Source organism: Protopterus annectens, chromosome 3.part0 (assembly GCF_019279795.1).
Source record: "Protopterus annectens isolate FY-2018-M chromosome 3.part0, PAN1.0, whole genome shotgun sequence".
Lineage (NCBI taxonomy): Eukaryota > Metazoa > Chordata > Ceratodontiformes > Protopteridae > Protopterus > Protopterus annectens.
The window spans coordinates 374,708,729-374,735,251 of NC_056731.1; the positions used below are offsets into that span (position 1 = coordinate 374,708,729).

Below are 26,523 nucleotides of genomic sequence, written 5' to 3' on the forward strand. Positions count from 1 at the left end.
TGGTGGGGATACCCAGCATAAAAGGAAGAATGGGCACAAGTCTAATCAAGGGAAGCTTGATGGCTGGCAGGGATGGGACTAAAAATGGCATTTATGAAAAAAAATCTGCACTGGCGTAGCTAAATGTATATCATCACTATTCACCCCGTATTGTCAGCTATTTTTATACACAGCATCCACTTTTGTCACAAATATGTCCAGCATAAGAATTATTAGAGCACAGATCATCATAATACGTGTGTGTGTGTGTGTGTGTGTGTGTGTGTGTGTGTGTGTGTGTGTGTGTGTGTGTGTGTGTGTGCATGTGTGTGTGTATATATACACACACACATACACACACAAACTCTCTCACACACATATACATATATAAAAGAGTAGCAAAGCACTAAACTTTAATAATGGTTGCTAAATTTGAAGCAAACCTCAAAAACAGTTTGCCAGCTGTCCTGCTTTGGATCCACAATAGCATTCTTTTGTAGAAAGTTTATTATAGAGGAGTACAGCCCACAGTCTAACTATCAGAAGGCCTATTGTGCTCCACCCTCGTCTGCTCAGCCCCAACTATACCTGAACTCCACAAGATCACACAGGAAGTCTTTTTATCTGTGGAAAGCTTACTATCTAATGCCCAGTTATTACTCAACCCGAGCAAGGTTATCTTCCAACCCACTAAATCTAACCCAATCATCCCCCACTTTAATATTCTAACGAAAGACAATACCGTCATCTCCCCAACAGAACACACAAACTACTTGGTGTTGAGATTGATAACAATCTCAGATTTGACACTCACATTTCTCTTACCATAAAAAAGGTTCACAAAAAAATAGGTGCATTGTACAGAAACAAACAATTCCTCACCAAGACAGCCACAATTTCTGCTGCCAATTCTCAGCTAATCTCCACTTTACTCTATGCCTTTCCTATACTTACCTACTTTAGACAAGCAGACATAAACAAGCTCAAGGCTTGCTACAATAAAATTGCTAAGTTAGCCGCTGGTACATCTTATCGCAGCCACCACTGTATCTCACTTACATAACTTGACTGGCTTGAACTCCCGCAGCTTCTTTACCTGAATCAACTCTCTCTCACGCACAAGTTAGTAAACTATCCTTTTAAAGTCCCATCCCTTCAAAACCTTCTCCAGCCCTACTACTCCACTAGACCACAATGCTCCAGCAGAAAAAAATCTACTTCTAGTGACCAAACCCAAGAACTCAGTGGGAGAAACACTATTCTTCTGTGTCATATCCAGATTATGGAACGATCCCCCCTGTATAAACACAGTACCTTCTTGCAATCACTTCAAGACTGCACTAAAATCTCACTTAAAAAGTTTCTGGTTATGCACATGCACCAATCCCAACTAGTAACCCTCATTTTTACCACCCCTTCCTTTCCACTCCCCTAGCCACCCTGCCTCACACCGTCTGATTATGGCATTCCGTCCTCTGCAAGCTCTGGCTCACCCTTTACCCTCCCCTGCCCCCTTCACTCAATCTCTCAGACCTGTTATAATATGCTTAACTACCTCACTTCATCTCAACTGCAACTGACTTACACCTAGCTTCCTCTCACTACCACGTATACTACTCACTCAGTCTCCTCTCTTACTCCTCTATCTTCCCCTTCCATCCCATTACCCCTTCTAGGTTGTTCCACCTTCATGTGGAGCTTCTGCTTTATATATGCTTGAGTTTAGTGCAATATCTGTATATAAGATTTAGGTTTATGAGTTTAGAACAGTATCCGTTTGAGCTTAGTACTATCTGTATATACATCCTACCTTTATTCCTAGCCTCTAGCTAGATATTGGTATATCTGTTCATTACTATGTTTCATATTGTGTGTATATTTAATGTTTGCTACAGTATGTATTATTTGTGATTGTATGTATGTTCAATTGTTCTTCATGTACTCTTCTGGTCATTTATTGTTCTGTGGAGCTTTTCTCCCTGGGCCTCCGCTGAAAAATTTCCAGGTATACAAATGTAAATAAATAAAAAAATAAATATAGTTTAGCTAAGATGCTTGTTTATTGGACCTTTCTAAATACAAAAATGTAAAAGTACTTATGGATTTCATAATGCATTGTGATAGTGGTCCTGTATATTATCACAGCTGAATGTAAAGGGGTTAAACTCAACCAGCATCTGTTTCCTAAACAGCAATTTGACATCCGTAATAACTGAGGACGTATGATAGAAAAATGGTGCCACTGGTAAGATGATGGAAAGTATACTTTGTTGAAACAGCTGGTTTTCCATAATCACAGTGGGTTGACAGCAAAAAAAGGATGACTTTAGGAAACAAGAGTTCTTGTCAGGCCACCTGGGTATATTTCTTCAGCCGGGTGTTAAAGAAGTATTAAGACTTTAGGCATAGTGTTGCATACAAGGCTTATCTAACAATGAAAGAAAAAGTCTGTAAACACTAAGCTAATTAGATGGGTATAAAACTGAAAAACTGGCAGGTGGCAGGAAGAAGAAGAAGAAAGCAGTGGTAAAGAGGGTGTCATAGTGTCACTACCTGAATTGGTTCTGTTTACAGTACTTTCGGCTGGTGTAGCATAGATAATGAAGAATAGCATAAATTTGTTTTCTGAACACACCAACATGGAGTAATGTATAGAAATGGAAACTTTAGTTTCCACAATAGCCTGGAAAGCTATTCAGTCAGTACAGAGTCATGCACTTTAGTTGAGGAAGTCCAACAGAAAAACATACTTGTTTGGAGAGAGGTCTGGAAAAACGCAGGAAGATAAAGATTTGGATGAGATCACTACCCCATTTGAAATCACACATTGCAGTTTGTCAGACCTATGTCTAATTTAAACTAGGTAATGGTAGCCACACATATCATTGAAAGAGACTTCATTACTAATTCAGTATATATAGCAGACTTATCAAATCTACAGTGTGAATACGGCCATTTATGCTAGATAGTTTGTCAGATTTTACATGGGTGCAGTTATACAGTGTGACTCTTTCTGAGAATATGAACCTTCAGTTTGTGAATGATATTGTGGAAGTTGGTTTGTACTATTTAGCAGTGGGGCTAATTTGTCTATCCACTGGATGTCTGCTACACTGTCAGAAATGTATTATTCCTGGTGGTTGCAGCAACCTCATAGTATATGAGTATAAAATGGGAGTGCAGGGGGCAGAACATTCTGCCTGGAGGGTTTGGAGCCTGTCATCCCCTCCCACACATACATACATAAAAATAGTGATTTTGGCTGTATTAGCTTTACTGTACATTTTTGAAAATTTAGTGTTTTGTAAAACTATCCAATTTATTTTAATTATGTTGTTTTTGTCTTAAACAAACTGGTTTCATTCCTTTCCTCTCTTTTGCTGACTGACCTAGACCATGGCTTATTCGTTGCATGCTGAGTGGTGTCGGTTATGAGGATCCTCACAGTTGTCATTTTTCATTGTATCAAGCAAATATACTGTTTTCAGAGTGGAAAAATATATAATGCAATGCAACAGTCCCTGTTATTTAGAAAAAATAAAAAGAATGTTCCTCTATAATGTGAGAATGTTTTTGCTAATGCCATGTTAACAGAAAAGAAGCAGAGTTTATGTATGGAATATAATGCACACGGGCAGGGATGTGTGAAATGCATTGTGGTAAGGAAAATACATTGCACCTTATCCATGAATTTTACATAATATAACATTTTGAATGCAATGAAAGACTGCACTCTTAATTTCTATCTGACATATAATTTCAATGCAAGTTAACACTTAGCACTAACCTTTTTTAAGCACATAACAGTTTCACTGTATTGTTTCTTGGAAGGAGGTGGGAATTCACCTCTTTCATGTCAAGTAAGCTTCTGAGATTCTTGATTCACTGCTTTATAGCAAAGTATTATCCTTAAATCACATAGTAAATTATTTCCAAAGCCCACATACCAAATAGGCATATGGCTGCAGTTAAATCCCAGCACCCACCAAAAGTTCACGCTGTTGACACATTGCTGCAGTACTGCTGTCCCCTCTTACCTGGGTATGGGTTACCTGGCAGTCCCATACTCTGCAAGTAGTTGTGACAGCGCTCCTTATGTTCTTCCAGAGAGCTGCGCTGCTTATAACTTCTTCCACAGTATCCACACTTGTGAGGTTTGCCAACTAGGAAAAACAGCAGAATTTAAAGTGTAATGATAGAAGGGCTAATATTTTAAACCACAAAGCATACAGACCCTGCAACAACATAATTACATTCATTTTACAAATAATTAGCAGCAATTTATATGTATGCAAGAGCACCTAATGATGAAAATCAACATTTCAAACAACAAATGTCTTATGTGCAAACAACATATAGTTGTGTAAGTGATCATATCACAACAGTAGATGTTCAAACAGATTACTATTCCAGTAGAATATAGCTATATGGGACACATCCTGTCAAGGATATCTAACATCCAACCAGTTTACAAAAGCTTTGGGTGTCTTTCTTATACACTTTATGTCCACTCCAGCATGAGAGAGTGGCAGTATAAATAAAACGCAGAGATGCCAAAATTCTGATCTTTCTTGCCCTAAACAGGAAGGCTGAATATTAAGAGGAGAACTAGTAAAATCATAAGGGACAAATGAAAGAATCGGATTGATTCATTAAAATTGGAAAGGGAGGAACCACTAGTGCAACAGAGCCAATCAGAATGGTTGTCAGCTTCGGAAGTGCATAGCAGATGCATGACTGACATCCAAGTTTTTTTTTTTATTTTAAGAGTACAGAACACACATTACTAAGAAGTTTGCTGAGAATAGTAGCACAAGCACAACAGCAAATGTAAACTCAACTCGCAAATACAAACACACAGAGCAGTGTAGTAAGCACCACACTGGACTTAAAAGAATTAACCAGAAAGTAAAATTTGAAATTAATATTTTAAGGAAAAAATGTATTTCAACAGAAGGACTTTTTTGGTACCCAATGTATACAGCTCTCTGCTGCATCCAGCAGTGTCAGCCTTTGAAAATGTATGTGAAAAGAATATTAGAAGGCTGTTATTAATGAGTCCAAGTTATAAATATTATACTTTGTCAATGGAAGATAAATCTGTGTTAGCTCTAGTATCATCACATAGGAACATGTGCATTATGAAGGCTGAAAAAGGGAGAACTACTGTTATTATAGATATAGCTAATTAGGTTAATACAATGTGTTGCATGACTGTTGGTGAGGGTTTTTACAAAAATGTTAATCAACAAGATATCGGGAAAGCATACAGTAGGACTGATAGGTGAATACATGAAAAGTTATCAGACGGGGTTTTATCTGAGAAAATATGATTGTTTTATATATATAGCTTCCTCTAGAATGGAGAATAAGTTTGGGATAGCTACAGCACATAAGAACTCTGATAATCCCCCTTTAAGGCCAATGGTATCAGGAAAAGGATACAAAATTGCATGTAATATCCAGATGTATTGATAAAGCCTTGTTGAGTTTAGTTCAAAGGAGAGCATTCTTGTGACAGACAATTTTTATTTCCTGGAAAAATACAGAAACGGAAGTACAAAATATAGATTTACCTGTGCCAACTGATGTACAATCATTTCATATGGTTATACCTTACAACATTGGGTTAGAGTGGGTCACAAGTCTGATATTACAGGACAAGCAGTATGCAATGGGTGAGGCGAGCTTTATTAAATGAATTCATGGATTATATTTTAAATAATATATTTTTTTATTTTTAATAAGGATTTTTTCTGCAGTTTTTAAAACGGGTTGCTATAGGGGTCAATATGGTACCAATCTTTGCAAATTTAGTAATGGTCTATTGGGAAGAGAAAATGCTGGTGCAATATAGGTATCCTTTTGCATTAAGGAGTACAGCAGATCTATAGATGACATTTTATTATGGACAAAAGAAAAATAATTATTAGCAGCTTTTTTGATTTCATTAACTGTAGCACTGCTTTTTTGGAATTTACAGTGAACTGTGATTTTCATCATATTACTTTTTTGGATGTTCAGCTGTATAAGACAGATTGGAAGGATTTATTGAGATCTCAGATTTGTTACAAAAAATGAAGTAAGCAGTATTGCATTTTACTGTATGCTTCTCCTCTCATGTTAAAAAGAACTTAGTTAAAAGGCAAGTTGTTAGAGTAGCTCAGTTCACTTCAGATAGTAGATGAACTTGCTCCTAACGCTGCATGAAAGATTTATGGTTAGAGGTTTTCTACTTACAGTGATATAGAAAGTAACAAATGAAGTGATTAAAGTTAAAAGGAATAATGTTAATAATAGTGATAGCAAAGACTAGATGGCAGCTATGTAATTAACACATCCAGGAGACAGCAGGGAGACATTATGAATAACAACTAGGTATATTAACACCACATTCAAAAGTGGTTCATCTATTGGGTGATAAGCCAAATGTTATTATCAGAAAGGGGCATGAATTAAAAAAAAGAAGCTATGTGCTCACCATAGCGTTCTATCTGTGTTGTCCATTGCATTCTTCCTCAACTGCTTGGGACAGAATCCCCAGCTACCTGAATCCAGTGAGGACTCTAAGGACCAGATCCAATTTAAAATAAGCAATAAAGGTATGAGGATTAGTCTAAGTTGCAGCTGCACAAATATCATCCAAGGAAGTTCTAGACAAAAAGGTTGAATAAGTTGTCATAGCACTGTTGGAATGGGCTTTTGGAGGTTTTGGTAAAGGCAAACCCACTTTTTCGTAAACAAAAGAAATACAATCAGTCAACCATTTGGCTAAAGTTTCTTTGGAAACTAGTTTGCCTAATCTTGATCCTGAAAAGGAAAAAAGAAGGTATGTACTTACCATGACGTTCCAGCTGAGTAGTTAAGACTTCATTTGTCATCAACCTGTGGTTTCGGATCCTGACCGGATCCAAGACGGCAATTTCACCAGGATCAGATCCGTGCTCCAAGCTCCTCGCCTTACCCATAATACCACTGCACCTCCTTCCTTCCCTCAGATCGGGTTTGCCACACAACAAATGAACCCGATCAGCAAAACCTGACCCACAAGAAAATACACAAAAGAGAGCTTCAAACGCTATCTTTTAGTCACTCCAGATGAATGACCCTAATAACAAGGCCAGGGGGAAGGAGGGAGGGATGGTTGATGACAAATGAAGTCTAACTACTCAGATGGAATGTTATGGTAAGTACATAACTTCTTTATCTGAAGTAGTTGACTTCATTTGGTCATCAACCTGTGGTTCAGAGTCCCCAGCTACCATAACCTTGGGAGGCCCTCATGGAAGATTATTCTGGAGCACTGAGGAGCGAAAGGATGCTCTCCCTCTGGAAACCATGTCCAATTTATAATGAGAAATGAAAGTATGAGATGAGGACCAAGTAGCTGCTGAACAAATATCGTCCAAGGATACTCTGGACCAAAATGCAGCTGATGTAGCCATGGACCTGATAGAGTGGGCATGAACCCTCCCCGGAATAGGCATACCTTTATCTTTGTAAACCTGTAGAATGCAAAGGGAAATCCACTTGGCAATTGTCACCTTAGAAACGGGTTTGCCTAGAAAAAGTCTAGCAAAGGACACAAACAATTGGTCAGACTTGCGAAAGGGCTTACTCCTGTGTAAGTAGAAACGTAACTGCCATGTACATCTAACAAATGCAACTTATATCCCCCCTTGTTCTGAAAAATTTGGAAAAAAGACAGGCAGATTGATTGATTGATTAATTGATATTTGATTCTGAAGCCACTTTACGCAAAAAGGAAGGATTAGTCCGAAGTGAGACCCTGTCTTTACAAAAAACCATATAAGGGGATTTAACAGATAATGCTTGAAGTTCTGACACTCTCCTAGCCGAAGTGATAGCCACTAGGAAAGCTGTTTTCCAAGACAAAAATTTCAAATCCACAGAGGCAGCCAGCTCGAAGGGCGGAGCAACTAACTCCTGTAAAAGTAAGGTAAGATCCTAAGGAGGAGTGGGGTCCTTAACCGGAGGCCGTAAAAGAAAGGTTCCTTTAATGAAGGTTTTGCAAATTCTGGAAGAAGCCAAGGACCCCATGTTTTCGCCTACATGGAAATTAGAAATGGCAGCCAGTTGAACTTTCACCGTAGAAGAGCTGGCGCCCTGCTGGAAAAGGTGCGCGAAAAATTCAAGAACCGCTGGCACTGGAGCCGTAAAAGGATCTAGATCCCTCTGAGAAGCCCAGATCCATTTACTATGGTAAACTTTTCTGGTAGATGACATATGGGCTGCCACCAGAATAGCGAAAGTAGTGCAACCTCTGCGAGTACGGCAGCTGCAAGGTCCCAAGAGAAACAGCAATCCAAACAAAAAACAAGGACCAGCATACAAGGCACCTTTAAATAAACTTGGAATACTTTAATAAAAGTATATTAGTTCTTTTAACAGACCGGTTTCGGCTAATTCAATACAGAGGCTTCATCAGTGTAAAAGATTCACAGAAAAAAGAACTATTTTATAATGAATGAGTTGACCATGTGATTAATTACAACTGCTCATTAAGATCAGGCTTAAAGAGACCACCAAGTTTAATAATCCATTTTTTCTCCATGGAATTCATTAGTTCATGCCAACCTAATTTATTATTTCTGGGTCTATTTATTTTATCAATAATGGTGAAACTAAAACATGCATTACTGTGTATTAATGAATGCTTATAAAGAGCATTGGTTTCTCCCTTGTTTTTAATGTCACTGAGGTGTTCAGATATTCTGAATTTCAAGGGTCTTGAAGTTTGACCAATGTAAAATGCAGGACAGTTGCACTTGGCCAAATATATTACCCAGTCCGAGGAACAGTTGGCAAAAAATTTAATATTGTAAACCTCAGGGGTGTTTTGGCTGCTAAAATTTTTTGTTTTAAGTAACTTGGCACAATGTGTGCAGTGTCCGCAAGGAAAGCATCCAATTAAAGGTTCACCTGATATGCGATCTCTGCGAAATAATGTTTGGCACTATAAGCTTTTTCGTGCCTATTTGGCCAAAGGAATTACTCCACGTGGATTACACATACGTACACAGCCACTGGTGAATAATCCAGATGATCTCTTATTAAAACAATGGGGGGAGGAACAACAAGAAACATCTCTTAAATTTGTTGAAATATTGGCTAATCATCATAACAGGATTATTGAACAAGAAATAGCATCCATTACTCTACTCAGTGATAAAGCCAAGCGATTTGAAAGGCAAACAACATATACCAATAGCATAAAAAACTTAAGTAAAGAATTGTTAACATTAGAAACGCAGTTAAAAGAAAGGAAGAAAAAGAAGTTTCAAAGAGACTTAGATGATTACACCAAAGGTGATCCCTTTAATTTTGAAAATAAAGTAAAACATGTCCGATTCAGTTCACAAAATCGGACGACTTCCAAAAGGAAACGCACTAAATCTATTCTAAAAAAGGGTCCTTTTTATAACACACACACATCAGGTGAAGATTCTTCTTCAGGTCTAGACACTGATTCTGTGGGTGTTACAGGCCCACCAGCACTGAAAAGAAGGAATTCCTTAACCATTCAGGGTTTACACACAGGAGGGGGGGGGGGCAGAAAACATAAAAGCTGTAGACAATATGGAAAGCTTGCTACAGATGTTTGTGATCAAAGAACAAATGTGAACATAACAAACATTTCATCTCATGTCCTCACCTCCTCTGAAATTGAAATTCTCAATAAAGGGTTACCATTTATTCCTGGTTTCTTTGTTTCAGAGGAAAGTTTTGTTAATGACGTCATTTCATTTTGCAGGATTCTTAATCTTAAATTATTTTTTCAGGAACAACAGTTATCAAAGATCTCTGATGAATTTAAATATCACAAGTCCTCTTTTATGCCTCCCATGAATCAACATGTCTCTATGTTTCAGGATGATTCAAAGGCCTTCACTTTCAATACAGGTCTTTTACACCTTTACCTAACCATATCCAGAACATGTATGGACAACATTACCAAACTAGCCAACAATTAGGAGCTGGTTATAATCGGTGCTGACCAAGGGGGGGTTCGAAAGTAGTACAGGATCTGTCTCAGTATGACAAGGAAGCTTCTAGACAATTGTCCAATGTACGATACTATACCCAATTAACCATTGACCCAACACCTTTCTTTAAACAACAGATTGACTCTTTCCTCACATTAGCTGTTGAAGAAGGTACCATCACCAAGCACACACGGTCCCAACTCACTATATCCAACCCTTGCCCACAGTATATATATTTTATACCCAAAATTTATAAAACCCTCCAGAATCCTCCTGGTAGACCTATTGTTTCTGGTAGGAATTTGTTAACAGAACCTTTATCCCTCTTCCTGACCAAATACCTACATCCATTTTTAAAATGTGTTAGAACAAGGATTAGGGACACTACGGAATTTCTCCAAATCATTTCCGAAACACAGTTGGAACCAGACTGGTTACCATGTACATTGGATGTAACATCACTATACGCTAATATTCCACACTGGGCTGGTTTGGAGGCCTTAGAATATTGGCTCAATAAGTCTGAATTATACAAACCCAGCTTTAATACCCTATTGTTGTGTTTGACAGAACATGTCTTGACTAAGAATGCATTCTTTTACAAGGGAAATTATTTGCAAACTAAGTGGACAGCAATGGGGGCTTCTTTTGCCCCGATATACACAGATTTGTTCATGGCATACTTCGAAGAACAGGTCATTTATGACACTTTGCATAATATTTATATGGAAGAAATGGACATCTGGCGGAGATATTTGGACGACTGCTGGTTGGTATGGAGGACGGATACTGAATATCTTTTGGAATTCACCACATATTTGAATAACAAATGGGGAATCAAATTCTCTGTCAACTATGATAAAAATAAAATAATTTTTTTGGATGTCCTGGTTTGCCGCGCATCTGATCATACGTTGACTACAGAAATTCATTGTAAATTCCCTGAGAATAATTCACTCCTCCATGCCTCCAGCTTCCACCCCCCCCCCCCCCCCACATCTGCAAAAACATTCCCAAATCTCAGTTCATGCGTATCAAACGCATTTGTTCTGATCAACACACCTATACATGATTCAGGGATGATTTAGTTCTCAGATTTCATGATCGGGGTTATAAAATGGGTCAGTTATTACATACCAAACACACTGTAGACAACCATGAAAAGGTAAGATCTCCTTCTTTACCAAAATAGGAATCAATCAAATTCCAAACCACCCAGACTCATCACTACATATGGACGCAATACTAACATATTAACCAATACTGTTCAGCAAAACTGGAATATATTAACATGTGACTCGAAACTCAGTGAAATACTTGGTGACAGATGCCTGTTTTCTTTCCGCAAAGGCAGAAATGTATCTGCCTTTTTTAATCATTTCAAACATTTGGATGTCAAAAGCACCAACACCATCCAAACCACACTATCAGGTGAACCTTCAATTAGATGCTTTCCTTGCGGACACTGCACACATTGTGCCAAGTTACTTACAACAAAAAATTTTAGCAGCCGAAACACCCCCGAGGTTTACAATATTAAATTTTTTGCCAACTGTTCCTTGGACTGGGTAATATATTTGGTCAAGTGCAACTGTCCTGCATTTTACATTGGTCAAACTTCAAGACCCTTGAAATTCAGAATATCTGAACACCTCAGTGACATTAAAAACAAGAGAGAAACCAATGCTCTTTATAAGCATTCATTAATACACAGTAATGCATGTTTTAGTTTCACCATTATTGATAAAATAAATAGACCCAGAAATAATAAATTAGGTTGGTATGAACTACTGAATTCCATGGAGAAAAAATGGATTATTAAACTTGGTGGTCTCTTTAAGCCTGGTCTTAATGAGCAGTTGTAATTAATCACATGGTCAACTCATTCATTATAAAATGGTTCTTTTTTCTGTGAATCTTTTACACTGATGAAGGCTCTGTATTGAATTAGCCAAAACCGGTCTGTTAAAAGAACTAATATACTTTTATTACAGTATTCCGTGTTTATTTAAAGGTGCCTTGTATGCTGCCACCAGAATAGACCTAACAGAAGAAGAAAGTCTGGGAGTCCTGGCAATCAATGGAACTGGAACACCCAAGCCATGAGCTTCAGACTGCCCAGGTCTGGAAAAGGAATCCCCGATGGGTGCGAAATAAGATCCGGAAACGGATCCAAGGAGGAGCTACCAGATGAGACAACAGACAGGGAAACCAGATCTGGTGAGGCCAGAATGGGGCAATGAGGCTCCCCAACCAACGAGCCTTCTGTAAAAACTTTGTCATGAGGGGTAACAGAGGATATGCATAAAGAAGACCGGGAGGCCAAGCATGGACCACAGCATCTCTGGGGGATTCCCCCTGTGGGGGGATCACAGCGAATAATTCGCTGCACTTCACATTGGAAGGAGATGTGAAGAGATCGCAGCAAGGCTGACCCCACTCGAGGAAGATCTGCTCCGCTACACAAGGATTCAGAGACCACTCATAAGGCATTAGGATAGTTCTGCCCAATTTGTCCACTAGTAGGTTGGACCGACCCAGAATGTGCATTGCTATCAGAAAACGGTTGGTGGGATCATTCCCACACACTCATGGCCTCTCAACAAAGGGGGTAGGATCTGGTTCCTCCCTGTTTGTTGATGTACCAGACCTGTACAGACATAGTGTCTGTCTGAATCACTATAGTTCCCAGAGGAAGAAAGGCATGAAGGGCCTACAACGCTAATAAGACCGCCCTCATCGCCACAACATTGATATGCAGATTGGTCTCATTTAGGGACCACATGCTTTGGACTGTCCTGCCCGAGGAATGCCCCCCACCCTAGTCGGGAGGTGTCAGTGGTCACCATGGCTTGGGGAGAGGCTACAACAAAGGATCGTCCCTCTACTATCTCCGGAGAGTGCAGCCATCAGAGGAGGAACTTCCTGCATGCCTTGCTTATGCGAATAAGATGAGTCAATGGCCGATCCAATAAGGACCACTGGACCACCAACGTCCACTGAGAACCCGCATGTGAAGACGAGCACAAGAAAGAAAAAGTGATAGTGGCTGCCATGGATCCTAAGGCTCTTAACACCACTGTGGCTGGGGTAAAGGGATACTGAAGAATTGCGAGGACATGAAGATGTAGGCTCTGAACCCACTCTGAAGTCAGAAAGACTTTGAATTGCAATGTAGCTATTCTCACCCCTATGTAGTCCAGGACCTGAACCGGTTATAGCGAGGACTTGGCTATATTTATAGTGATGCCCAGCAGGTCTGACAACTTCCAGAAATAATCCCTGGCTTGACAGAGTAGATGCCTGGTGGGAGCAGCAAGGAGCCAATCATCCAGGTACGGATAGACCTGTATGCCCAGAAGCCTCTGGTGAGTGTGGGGTAAAGGGATACTGAATAATTACGAGGACATGAAGATATAGGCTCTGAAGCCACCCTGGAGTCAGAAAGACTTTGGACTGCAATGTGTCTATTCTTGCCCCATGTAGTTCAATGCCTGGTGGGAGCGGCAAGGAACCAATTGTCCAGGTATGGATAGACATGTATGCCCTGAAGCCTCAGGTGAGCTGCTACTGCTACCATGACCTTGGTGAACACCCTGAGGGCTGTGGTGAGACCGAAGGGTAGGGCCCGGAACTGGTACTGACTGGCCCCTAGCCGAAAGTGGAGAAACCTCCTGGAGCATCTGTGCAATGTTATATGGTAGTATGCAACCTGGGGGTCTATAGAGCACATCCAGTCGTTTTCCTGCAGATAAGGCAGGATGGGTTGTAAAGTGACCATCCGGAACTTTTCTTTGGCAACTGACAAGTTCAGAGTGGAAATGTCGAGAATTGGCCTGGAGTCCCCCATCTTTTTTGGCACCAAAAATAACCTGGAATAGATGCCTGATCCAGAGTGATCTGGGAGGACAGGCTGGATGGTCCGTTTGCTTAGCAGCTTTTCTAGTTCGATGGCTACTGCCTCCCTTTGCACGGGTGGAACATCCAGGAGGTGCTTTGGGGGAGATGGATGTGTCACAAAGGGAATTGTGTAACCTCTGGATATTATTTGGAGCACCCAACGGTCTGTTGATACATACTCCTACGCCGTCAGGTGCATAGAAAAATTGCCCCCGACTACCTCCAGAACAGAGCAGCTGGGCAACCGCTCAAAGCTGCTGTGCAGGTCTGTCCGAGAATGGCTCTCGAGACTCGAAGTTCTTCTGACCCCCCCCCCCCCCCCGCCTCTGGGCTGTAGTCTGTCTTGTCCCCCTCTGCCTCTAGGGGAAAAGAAGTCTTGAGTGTCCTGGGAATACTGAGACTTCTGGAACCACATCTTCTTTTGCCCCCACTGATTCCTAGAGAAGTATCTTTGGGGTTAGAGAAGTGGATCCCAATGGAAGACAGTGTCTTCCCATCCTTCTCACTCAGGACTAATGTGTCACGGACCGTCTTCTCAAACAAGGAAGAGCCATCATAGGGAGCATTCACGAAAGATGCCTTAAAGGGTCCCATGAAATTACATAGCCTGAGCTAGGTGTGTCGCCTCATAGCAATGCCAGACATGACCCCCCCATGCTGCTCCGGTTGCATGAGAAAGGAGTCGTATGGACATGTTGGTAACCGCTTTCAGAGTGGCCATTCGTGTAGAGAATGTGCATTTATCCTCTGGTGACATGGACTCCGGGGGAGATGCAGTGAACTCTTTGATCAGGTCATGCTGCAGTCTGGTAACATGGGCCATATAGTTCAGCATCCTTACACAAAAGGTGGCAAAGGCATAAGTCATCTTTCCCAACCGGTCCATCGTCCTGGACTCTCGGTCCAGGGGATGGACCGTGGAACTCTCCTGAGCCAGTTCTTTCTTTGTGGCAGCCATTACCACCTTAACATCCACTGGGGACCCATTGTTCCAGCTCAGTCTATCTACCAGGGGGCTCAAGATTTTATCAGGACGTTTTGGGATTGGCTCCATGGTGTCCTGTTCTTTCCATGCCCTGGTGGTAATGAGGCCCACCAGGGAGTCCAGGGGGGGGGACACCCAAGAAGTATACGGGCCCATGTCGAATGCCTCCAGAAACACTGACTCATCCGAGGAAGGCCTGGGGGCAGACTAACCCCCCCCCCCCCCCGTTGGCGCAGCATCTCTATGATGTCTTCAAAGGAGACATCCTTGGGGGTGATCTGGGGGAGCCTTCCCCTTCCTCCAAGTTGATATCCTCCGTGAGGAACTCGGGGGGAGTCCAGGTGCCTCCTCTTGCACTTGCGTTTGTGAGGAACCTCTTCAGTGGGACTCTCCAGACAGGACTCACGAACAGCCTGTGGTTCCTCAAGGGGAACAGTCTGGGGCATGTGGAGCATGGGCTGTCCCTGCATGAGTAGAATGGCAGAAGGCACACCCAGAAGAGAGGGGGTTGGGGCAGACTCCGAGGAAATGGTCAGGAGTCTCGATTCATGTGAGAGAACTCTGTCCACCATGTCGAATGCTGAGGGGGAGCGAGCCTCCACAGAAAGAGAGGACGCTTTCCCCGGATCCGACACTGGGATCGGAGCCAAGCCCGAAGGTGCTGAGACCCCGAGGGGTAGGCCGTGACCCAACAAGGTCAGAGCCAACAGAGAAAAACCTAACCCCTCGGATCCGACGGCCAGGCTATGGCTCTGAGAGCTGGGATCCCACTCAGTCGGACCCTACATGCTCAAGGTAACTGCCGACGTTGAGGTAGACGCCATTGGCGTTGGCCCCCTGACTCTGGAACCTCTTGGATCCATGGACATGGATCAGACAAGGAGAAATAGGGGCAAACAACAGTAGTGAGCTATCCCCTCCAGAGGGAGAGGGTGCTAGCAAGACACCCATCTACAACTGGGTGCGAATAAACCTTTGCATCATTCTATCTATATCGGCTTCTGATAAGCTTCTCACATACCTTAAAGAGGCCACTGACGCTGGCCGGGAAGGATGGTGCACGGAGGCCCTAGAAGGAGGCCAAACCTCCTCTGGCTCCAGGGAAAACCTCGGGGAATGAAGCCGAGGGGAATTTGGCCTGGTAACAGCAGGTAGTTTGGAAGGAGGACCCAACGGATCAGATCGTTCTGGGGATTTCTTCCTTCCCTTTTCTTTCTCTCTATCTCTGTGTTTCCTAAACTTCCTTTCCCCAGGTCTGTGGTCGGGATGGTGAGTTCCGGCCTGGGAGGGAGGGGAGAACACAACGATTGAGGTAGTTGCGGTCACAGTTGTGACCACAGAAACAGTAGGTGAGGAGGTGGCCACCTCAGTAGAAGGGAGAAGCCCCTTTAAAATCAGCTTGGCCCTGCAGTCTTTCAGGGCCCTGGGGTTAAGCTCCGCACATATGGAGCAGTCAGAGGGCAAGTGTGCTGCCCCCAAACATACAACACACACAGTGTGGCCATCCGCTGGTGACAACATATGGCTTCTGTTGATCAGCCATAATGCAGTTCAAAAGGTACAAGGTACCAAAGGCAGAAAAACCCAACCTGAACACTCACACACAAACACTCAAATACGAGGCGGGAAAAGGAAAGAAGGCCTACACTAAATTACACTAACCAAACACACTCTACTCTAAAACTTTCTTTTTACTAAACGGAGAATGCGAGGGGAGGTTAAGGAAAGAAAGGGGACAAAAATATACCTAAAAACTAAGCACACACACCAAGAATCCCCCCCCCCCAAAACTGTCCTACCAGCCTAGAGCTCAAGAGATCACGTGGCAAACGAGGTCTGTGGGAAGGAAGGCAGTGCAGTGGTATTAATGGTAAGGGGAGGAGCTTGGAGCTCGAATCTGATGCTGGTGAAACTGCCATCTCGGATCCAGTATGGATCCGAAACTACAGATTGATGACCAAATTAAGTCAACTATTTCAGATCAATTGTTCGGATGTTCTCAAATTTTTGCTACTGGAAAGATAGAAATGTAACTGTCTGTGAACATCCAATAGTGTAACATATAGTCTCCTTTATTTGAGAAATTTGGAAAGAATACTGGAAGATTTATAACCTGATTAATGTTGGATTCTGACACCATCTTAGGTAGAAAGGAAGGACTGGTCTGTAAAGATACTCTAACCTGTGGAAAATGAAATAATGGGGTTTTGATGACAGGGCCTTTAAGTCAGATACCCTTCTGGCAGAAGTTATAGCAACCAAGAAAAAAGTTTTCCAGGTCAGAAATTTTAGTTCACACTTAGCTGATTTCATAAAAGAGGGTTGAATTAAGTTCTGCAAAACAATATTTAAATCACAAGGAGTAGAATTCTTTAATGGAGGTTTAAGTAGATATGTCCCTCTGAGAAAGGCTTTGCAAAGCATGGAGGAAGCTAAGGTAGTGATATTTATTCCTACATGAAAGTTGAAAATGGCTGCTAATTGTACTCTGACAGTTGATGAGCTAGCCCCTTCACTGAAAATTGTAGCTAAAAAGTCAAGAACCTTAGAAATCAGAGCTGAAAAGGGATCTAAATTATTTTTATGAGCCCAAAACATAACCTTTTCCATTTACTTTTGTAAACGTTTCCAGTGGAAGCTCTGTGGGATGATAAAAGGATATGATGGACAGGGGAGGAGAGCCTGGATTGCCTGGATTGTCTAGCAATCAATGGAACTGGAGAAACCATGAGGTCAACTTGAGGCCTGAAATGTCTGGTTGAGTTACGTCTGTCAGTTGAGACAGTAGGTCTGGAGTTGGATCCAGCATCCCGGGTAGGTGTACAAGATGAGGCCAAAGGAATGGAAACCAGATCTGATGAGGCCAATGAGGGGCAATGAGGATAACTGTGCTCTTCAATCGAGATGCCTTCTGTAGAAATTTGAGTATTAGGGGTAATGGAGGGTAAATGTAAAGGAGACCAGAAGGCCAAAAGTGAATCAGAGCATCCCTTAGGGACTCCTCCACTGGGGAGATAAGGGCAAAAAACTTAATATACTTGTTGAGGGGAAATGCAAAGAGATCACAGCATGTCTGATCCTATCAAGGGAAAATCCTCTCCACCATGTTCATGTTGAGAGAACACTCGTGAGGCATTAGAATCAACCTGTTCAGCTTGTTTGCAGTCACACTGGACTTCGCCAGAATGTGTACTGTTATCAGAAAATGAGTGAATGAGATTGCCCATTGCCATATTCTCATAGCTATTCAAAAAAGGCAGTAAGATCTGGTTCCCCATTGTTTGCTGATATACCAGACCACCAACATATTGTCCATCTGAATAACAATAGTCCAGGTTGGAAGTGTCATGGAAGGCCTGCAATTCCAGAGGAACAGCTCTCATCTCCAAGGCATTGATGTGTATGTTGGCCTCTTCGGAGGATCACATGCCTTGGGCCGTCCTTCCCAAGAAGTGCCCCTCATCTAATCTGAGAGGTATCTGTGGTCACTGTAGTCTTTGGTTGAGGGAGAACGAGACAGCCTTCTTGTATTTGCCTGGAATGAATCCAGCATAGAAGGCAATTTTTGAAAGCTTGCATTATTTTGATTTTACTGGATAAAGGTTGTTGGAGAACAGACCACTGAGTTGCAAGTGTCCATTGGAGGATTCTCATATGGTACCTTGTCAGCAGTACAACAGTGATTGCCACTGAAGTGGATCCCAATGCTTGAAATATCAGACAAGCTGAAAGGGAAGCGCTCTGGAGGATTTTTTTGACCTGGAACTGAACCATCTGAATCTGGGACAGAAGAATCTGGGACGTCTGCTCGGAGGTGACATGTGCCTGACATACAAGGCCATGTCCAACCCGGAATTAATGGACATGCTCCACCTCAAAAAATACAAATCCACCAAAACCACTAGAGCAAGCGACTTAAAACCTTAGCACGGATATAAATAGGACGTGCTGGAGGGATAGATTTATCACTCAGACACTCCCTATGCTGTGGAATAAAATCCCGGTCCATGTGAGGCAGAGCACCTCGCTGGCTCTGTTCAAGAGAAATCTTTACCTGTGGATGGGAGATCGTAGGTTTACCCCGGGAATCATCTCTGTGTCACTGCCGGACAGAGGCACAACAAACTAATGGGCACAGTATTTTTTCATATAAGGGGTGGCGTAAGCCACAAAAATTTGGGCTAGGCTTATAAATGCCTTAGGGCAGATAGCCTAGTATAAACCTATGAACCTAAAGAAGAGAAGCTATATGATTAGTTGTATTGAACAGAGCACCAATGAATTCCACTATCTGAGTTGACCTGAGTTGAGATTTGCTCTGACTGGCAGAAATTCCTAGATGAGACCATAACTGGCGTAAGTAATCCCAAGTTTGAATCAGAATGCACCTGGTCTGAGCGGTTATGAGCCAGTCATCTAGATATGTAAACAATGCAGTCTCAAGTGAGCTGCAACTACTTCTATACACTTGGTAAACACCCTGGTAGCTGTGGTGAGACCAAAGGGCATACTCTGAACTGGTAATAACTGGCTCCTATCTGGAACCATAGATATCTCCTGGGCCATCTGTTTATTTTTATATGATAGTATGCTTCCTGAAGCTCTATCAAGCACATCCAGTCGTCCTTGTACAGAAAAGACAGAATGAACTGAAATGTAGTCATCTGGAACTTTGCATACTGAACTGATTGATTTAGTTTGCCGAGATCCAAGATTGGTCTCTAGTCCCCTGTTTTCTTTGGCACTTAAAAGAATCTTGATTAAGTCCCGGACTCCTTCTGGTCTGCCACAGTATTACCACTGATGATATAAGAGAATACTCAAAAGAGTCAACTAATAAGAATAGAACAGAATTTACAAATAGCTTCCTAAACATTATAAAGGTAATAAAAGGGAGGAAAGAGCAAAAGATAATAATGAAATTTAACTTGTGGAAAAATATTACAATAGCTTACTCGACAGCTTACAGAGACCATGTCCAAATGCTATGACAATAAATGAGATCTGGGGTATGGTAGGTGTCTAGAGCAACATGGGTAAAGGAAGGAGCACAAACAGTTTCAGTGTTCCATGAGCTGGAAGAAGCGGCTGAGGTGGATCTGAAGATAGGCTCCAAATCCAACAGTTGTGGGATAGATGAAAATGACAACATCAGATCAGTGGTTTGAGCAAGATAACAGACCAGTGAGTATGAAGTTCCATTAGGTGGGGATCTATAAATGTATGGCCTCTAAGTATTGTAGATACACAGCAGACAGTCCCAGTTTTTATTGCGTTTCTACATAGATAGTGTACAGGGCTTGTGATTATTTTACTTCTAATAGTGAGTATGTTATTTATATAGTAGTTTGCACATGATTCAAACACTTTTTATATAAGAAAAACAAATATGATACTTAGGGTTAACATACAAGAGCATTATTACTCACACTACAGGAAGGAAAGTCTCTGACACAAATATTTCAGGATCCTCACAATCCCCTTTCTATGGGAAGCTGTTATGAAAGACAGAGAGCCTTTCATTCTACTAGCTTAAATGGTGGTGACCTAGTATCACTTAAATATGAAGTAAGAAGCAAATGGAAGGCAAGCACCAAAAAGTCCAACAATCATGGAGGCACATGCTGTACATGACATCTTGTAAATAAGTTGACTGCTTGAAGTTTAATGAAGGTCTCAAGCCATGTTCCCACACAAGGGAGGAGATATCCCTCCAAACACCAACATCCAATGTCTTTAATGTCACTGTGAGCCCAAATGACAGAGAATAACTTAGAGAAGTCTCTTCAGCTACAGCCAGTGAGCCTTCCTTGACCTGAGGGGAAGGTCAGAAGGGTATACTTTCCAATAACAAGTCTGACCACATAACCTTTGCTGGAGGACAGAAAGAATCACTCATTGTGAACTGGACAGGGGTTGAAGTTTTCGAGGTGCTTTCATGTGAGAAATTATTGCTAGCACCCTAAAACACATACCTCAAAGTTAGTTACTTGGTGTGCTCCACTTGTCATTAGCTGATGATGGGATATAAAGTCAAGCTTTGTCTCCTTGAGTGACAGATTATCATTCATGATGAATGCTAGTCTATTAGACAGACTTTGCAGAAATAGGCTTTGGTTGATGTTTGATCTCTGGACTCCTTACATTCTTCCATCTGTCCAGCACTGACCTGGTATGGTGTGGACTCTCCTCTTGCTGGCCACCCTCCATACTGAATATCTTCTTGGCACTGAGTATAGCTATGAGGTTCTGACAACAAATCTCATCATATACCTCTCTTGTATAAACAGCACTGGTATAGGTCCTGGCTTACAGTCTGTCTCTACCACAGGAACACTTTAAATGTTTATGCAGTTTTGACACTGTAGATTGGAAGACTTCAATGTTGTATGATAGGCTTCGGAACAAATCTGAGCAAAATATGGAAAATGAATGGGCTGTGTACACCCTCCTAGTCTGTTCACACTCATGGAGGCACATGCTGTAGGTGACATCATGCTGTAAGTGGCCTGCATGGAGTTTAATGAATGTATCAAGCTGTGTTTCCAGAAGTAGTGGTTATAGGCACACGTGACCCTCAAGCACAGGAATGAAAGAAGTCTGAGAAATAGGCTAAACTGGGGATATCAGAAGAGGAATCTACAATACTTACCCAATACAGATGGCCTTTGAGGTCAGATCAGAATGATTATTATATGCAAGGTGGAAAGGGGGGGGGGGTGCCCACAGATCTTGACCCAGGTTAGCATAATAATAATATATACATGTAGAAACGTGTAAACCACATATTCATGTGTGTATTGGGTTACATACTTTTAATGAACTTTGGACAATGCATGTCAGCCAAAAGAAATGATAATGCTTATCATTCTTTTTGTTTACCATACTAACAGCTCTATATGATTTAATGACCTCATTAAAGCGAGGTCAGCACTGTGGCTCAGTGGGTATGGCATTTCAGCTCTGTTGACAATTTTTTTATAATGGTAGGTGTTTGAATGTATCACTGTTTCAGCAATCCTTACAAATAGGACTTACCTGCTAGGATGCCCCATATGCCTGGCCACTCAACAAAAGCTCAGGCTTTTTCATTGGGCACCTTACTTCTGCTCTTGTCACATGGTAACATGCTAGTACAAAGGGGAGGTAGGGGCATGCTGAAAATTCAGAGCTTTCTTGCCCCTTAGGTATGAGGCTGAAGTCTGGAGCTCGAAGTCAAGTTCTAGAATGAAAGTAAGGTGAGAATAAACACATAAATGGTAAATATACCCTACCCCAGTTAGAGAGAGAAAGCATATGCAGGAGGATATAGGTGGGATATTTATACTGTAACAGTAATCTAGCTGAGGATCTGCTTTTATGGTAAGATACTTAGACAGATGTACTATGTTCTTCCTGTGCTTGAGGGTCACACATGCCTATAGCCACTGCACGCTCTGGGGACACAGCTTGACACAGTCATTAAACTCCATGCAGTAATCCTTACAAATGGGACAAATCCTAATGTCCAAGATGTATGGGAGAATAGAGATGAACCAGAGTCCTGGATGCCCTACAGTACCAGTTTTGGCAAATCCAGTTATGGCTCTAGAAGAACTATTAAGTATGTAATGATTGGTAAATGTGTGAACAGTCCCTGTTGTACAGGGTTTAATTCCCTCAGTCCTTATTTACCCACTGTATGGCCTTGAGCAAGTCACTTAACCAGACATTGCTCCTGGCTCGATCCTAAAAAGGTACTATGTATCCACTGGCTACACCTGGTAAACAAATGGATTTATTATTATTATTGTTAACAGTGGACCAAATAGGTCTTTTAAGATAAATCTGTGTCCTCCTGAGATAGCAACTGCTCTAGTACAGTGTAACATTAACATTTTTAAATGTTCTTGCTGACAGCAGAGTAACAACTGAAAAGAAAGAAAAAGACATCTGAAGATAGTTTGGGTTTAAACTGTCTGTCCCATTTTTCTCATCATAAGACAAAAAAAGTTGATTTGTTTTTCTAAAATCATTAAGTTCTATCTAAATAAAATCTAAACTTTTTTTCCTTGTGTTGAGGATTAGAATAAAAAGTAGGGATTGGATAGTTTACCTAAGAATCAACTGAGAGTCTTCCTTTGGCATAAAAGATGGGTTGGTTCTAAGACTCACCATGTCTTTATGAAAAACAAAGAAAGATTAAATGGCCTTAAAGGGCCTGAAGTTCTGATACCCATCTTGCAGAATTTAAGACTACCAGCAAATGTTTTCTAGTTTAAAAAACTTTAGAGAAAAGCTGTCTGATAAATAAAGGGATCTTGAATGATTTTTTTCTAAAAATAAATTCAAATCCTGGGAGCTACCTGTTTTCTTTGTGGTATAATACGCAGAATTCCCTTTTGTAATTCCCCGACCTGAAAAAGCATGGATAAGATAGAGGAGGAGCCAGTGGTGAATAGGCAGAAATGACTGAAAGGTTTACCTTTACTGAAGTGTTGCTTTTCTTGCCTTCATCCATGGAATAAAGCTGCCTGAAGAGAATCCAAAATATATCATCCAAACTGTTAGATTCATGGTTTGAAGATTTGGATGAATCAGAGGTCCCTTGACTGTGTGAGAATGCCCATCCTGTATGGAAATTTCTATTGACCTCCCCTTAGTCAACTGCATTTAAATGGAGAAGCAGTGTTGTCTATGCCAAAAGGAGGACACCAATAACTTCTTTCCTATATACATTGAAGAACTTTTGAGAAATACAGAAAGGGGGGAGCACAGCAAAACATCCCTGTCCAGGGAATGGAGTAAAGCATCCATCTTACAAGTCTTTTTGCAAGGTGCTTTGGAGCAGAACTGTTTTAGATGCCTGCTGTGCTTGGAGGCAAAAGAATGTATTTGATGGACCCCCCCACCATAGTGGGCTATTTGCAAGAATACCTCCTGGTACAGCATCCTCTTGAGAGGGTCTCTCATGGATCTGTTCAGACAGCCACTATGTTTTGTTCTGATGAACTGTATACTGCCTGGTGACATAGGACTGCAAAGGGGGTAAGACCTCGTGTCACCCTGTTTGTTTATATACCACACCACTATGGTGTTGAATGTGATTACTTGTAATGTTCCTGGAAATGGATAGAAAGCTTTTAGGGTCATTGTGGGAGTCACTGACCTTTTCAGACTGATGTGTTTGCATGTGTGTTGAGGGCCCTGTTCCCTGTACCTTGATGTCCTGAGAATAAGCTCTCCAAACAAAGTCCAAACCACCTGTGGTTGCACTGACAAAGGCTTGGAGGAAAGGAGGCACCCCCACACTGAAAAGAACTTGTTTGGTTCACCAAAGCAGCTCCTTCTTTACAAAGCTGAGAAGTGGAATTGCTTGGCAGAGGGGATGAGAGTGTTGGTCCCATACTGACATTAGGTGCCAATGGATTTTTCTCATATGAAATTGGTCACGGGGGTCATCCGAACAGAGGATGCCATGAAACCCAGGGCCCTTAGAAATTCCTTGTAGTAATCACTTACTGCACGGAAAGACTGAGGAAATAGAGACGATAGACTTGTACCTTTGCTACAGAAAGAAAGGCAGTAAAGAGATAAGTGTCACAAGATATGCCAGGAATATCATTCTGTGGGCTGGATATGGGGATGACTTTTAGTAGGGTCAAGGAGAAACATAGAAGGTGGAGAAGGTTCTTTGGAAAACCTGAGGCTGCTAGGGCTTTCTGGCAGGAAGGAGCTGCAATAAGGTAATCATCTAGATAAGGAAAAATGTGTTTGCCATGTGATCTGCAGTTGGTTGTCACAGCAGCAAGGCATTTGGTAAAGACTCATGGAGCAGTAGTGTGTCCAAAATGCAAATAAGTAAATTGATAATGCAGTCCCAAAGCACTGAATATTAACAGATATCTGTGATTCTTGTGAAAGGGAATATGACGATAAGTAAGCATCTTTTAAATCTAGAGTGATCAAAACAGCCTGGGAAGAAAGAAGAGGAAATGCAACTTAAAGTGGCAACATTTTGAGTTTTGGAACTTGCATAAAGGTGTTTAGCCTGGAAGTGGACATGGAGTCTCCAGGTGCAACACATATATTAACTCATTCACTCCAATGGAGCTCAGGATGTTTGCACTGTAACTTCCAATGGGTGGAGCCAAAGCATTTTGACGAATCAAATTATGTCTTCACATTTCAAACAAATGTTCAAATCTCTGGAACCATAGGGGTATGAAAGAAGTGTCAATGGCAAACTCTTCAGCACAATCTATTTTTACAGTAGTAGTATTCTTTAAGTTCTAGATCTTAAACTAAATTTTATAAGTCACAGTAAACAGTACCTATTACTAATATTTTGTAAACAACTTACAAGATCTCAGCAATTACTCAAGTTACACACATACTGTCAGCAATATTTTATTCATCTAGCAGAGAGCTTCATATGAGGCTAAGAAGTTCTCTCCGTGTTACTTGGTTGGTGAGATACTTAGAAAAAACTGAAAATTATGTGTATATTAATATCATAAAAACAACAGTTAATATCTCTTTATCTGCACTAGACAGAGATCAAATATTGATACAGTTGAGTTTGCCATTGTGTAAGCTTTAAGATGAAATATTTTAAAACCTTGCACATAACTTGGTTTTAGAATTATTGATGCAAATGTGAACAAGCGATATTTGACACCTAGAGGTGTCAGTAGGAGGTAACTGCAAATGTACCTGGAGGCATCACTGATATGTAATGAGTTAAATTATCATGTTGTAGATTGTAATGCTGGTACATGTATAATAAAAAAAGAAAAGAAAACAAACCACAGCAAACATTTTTCTCATTTTCATGCATTAAACTGCCTTCCTTTTACAATTATCATTAATTCCAAACATTACATAATTTGCTCAATTACTGCCTTCCCTTAAATATCATTCCTTCTCCTGAACATTATTATGCATGTATTGTTGCCATAAATTTCATTTATTTATTGTGTAGCTTTAAGATCCCATACCCAGTTCATTTATCTTATTTACAATATTCAGTACTTCAATTACGGTTGGTTTAGATTTTGATTTCCATTTTCTAGTAATCGTTTTTTTTTTTTAGCACTCAAAAAGCATTAAACTTAGTAAGGTCTTACCATGTTTGGAAAATTCAGATCCTGTATCCCAGCTCAGAAAAATAATTTCCTCAGCTACAACTTTTTGCTCCCCCCACATTTCTGATAAAGTACTCCTCTACAGGGAATTTTTAAAATCTAACCCTCTCATTACATTCCCAAAAACATGTTTGCAATTATTTGCTATCTACCTGAGGAAAAATCTGCATAAGTATGCACTGCGTATACAATATGACTTTCCAAACACTTCCAAGGGAAAATCCTAAACCTAAACCTTCTGGATTTTGCTGCATGCTTGGGAGCTATACAAATGTCCTCCCACTGCTCTTTTGCATACTGCATTTCTACTCTCTTTCTCTCTTCTCAGTCTTTATAACCTCCTCTGATTCTTATAATTCTCATGTAATAGTTTATATATATATATATATATATATATATATATATATATATATATATATATATATATACCAGTAATTAACCCTTTAACAGCAACTTCTGTTCTAGATGTAATTAAAAACATCTACCGGAGATAATCTTTCACTTTGCACTCTACTGCCTCTTTCTC

At 41.0% G+C, this 26,523-nt stretch overlaps 1 protein-coding gene across 4 annotated transcripts in view; it reads right to left on the bottom strand.

Annotated features, from left to right (window-relative positions):
* IKZF1 (IKAROS family zinc finger 1) overlaps positions 1 to 26,523 on the bottom strand; it is a 1,028,383-nt gene that overhangs the window by 232,345 nt on the left and 769,515 nt on the right. For all 4 annotated transcript variants that reach the window (XM_044064821.1, XM_044064820.1, XM_044064823.1 and 1 more), the window contains one exon: positions 4,017 to 4,142. In XM_044064821.1, the coding sequence (XP_043920756.1) occupies positions 4,017 to 4,142 (126 nt within the window). The remainder of the gene's footprint in view (positions 1 to 4,016; positions 4,143 to 26,523) is intronic.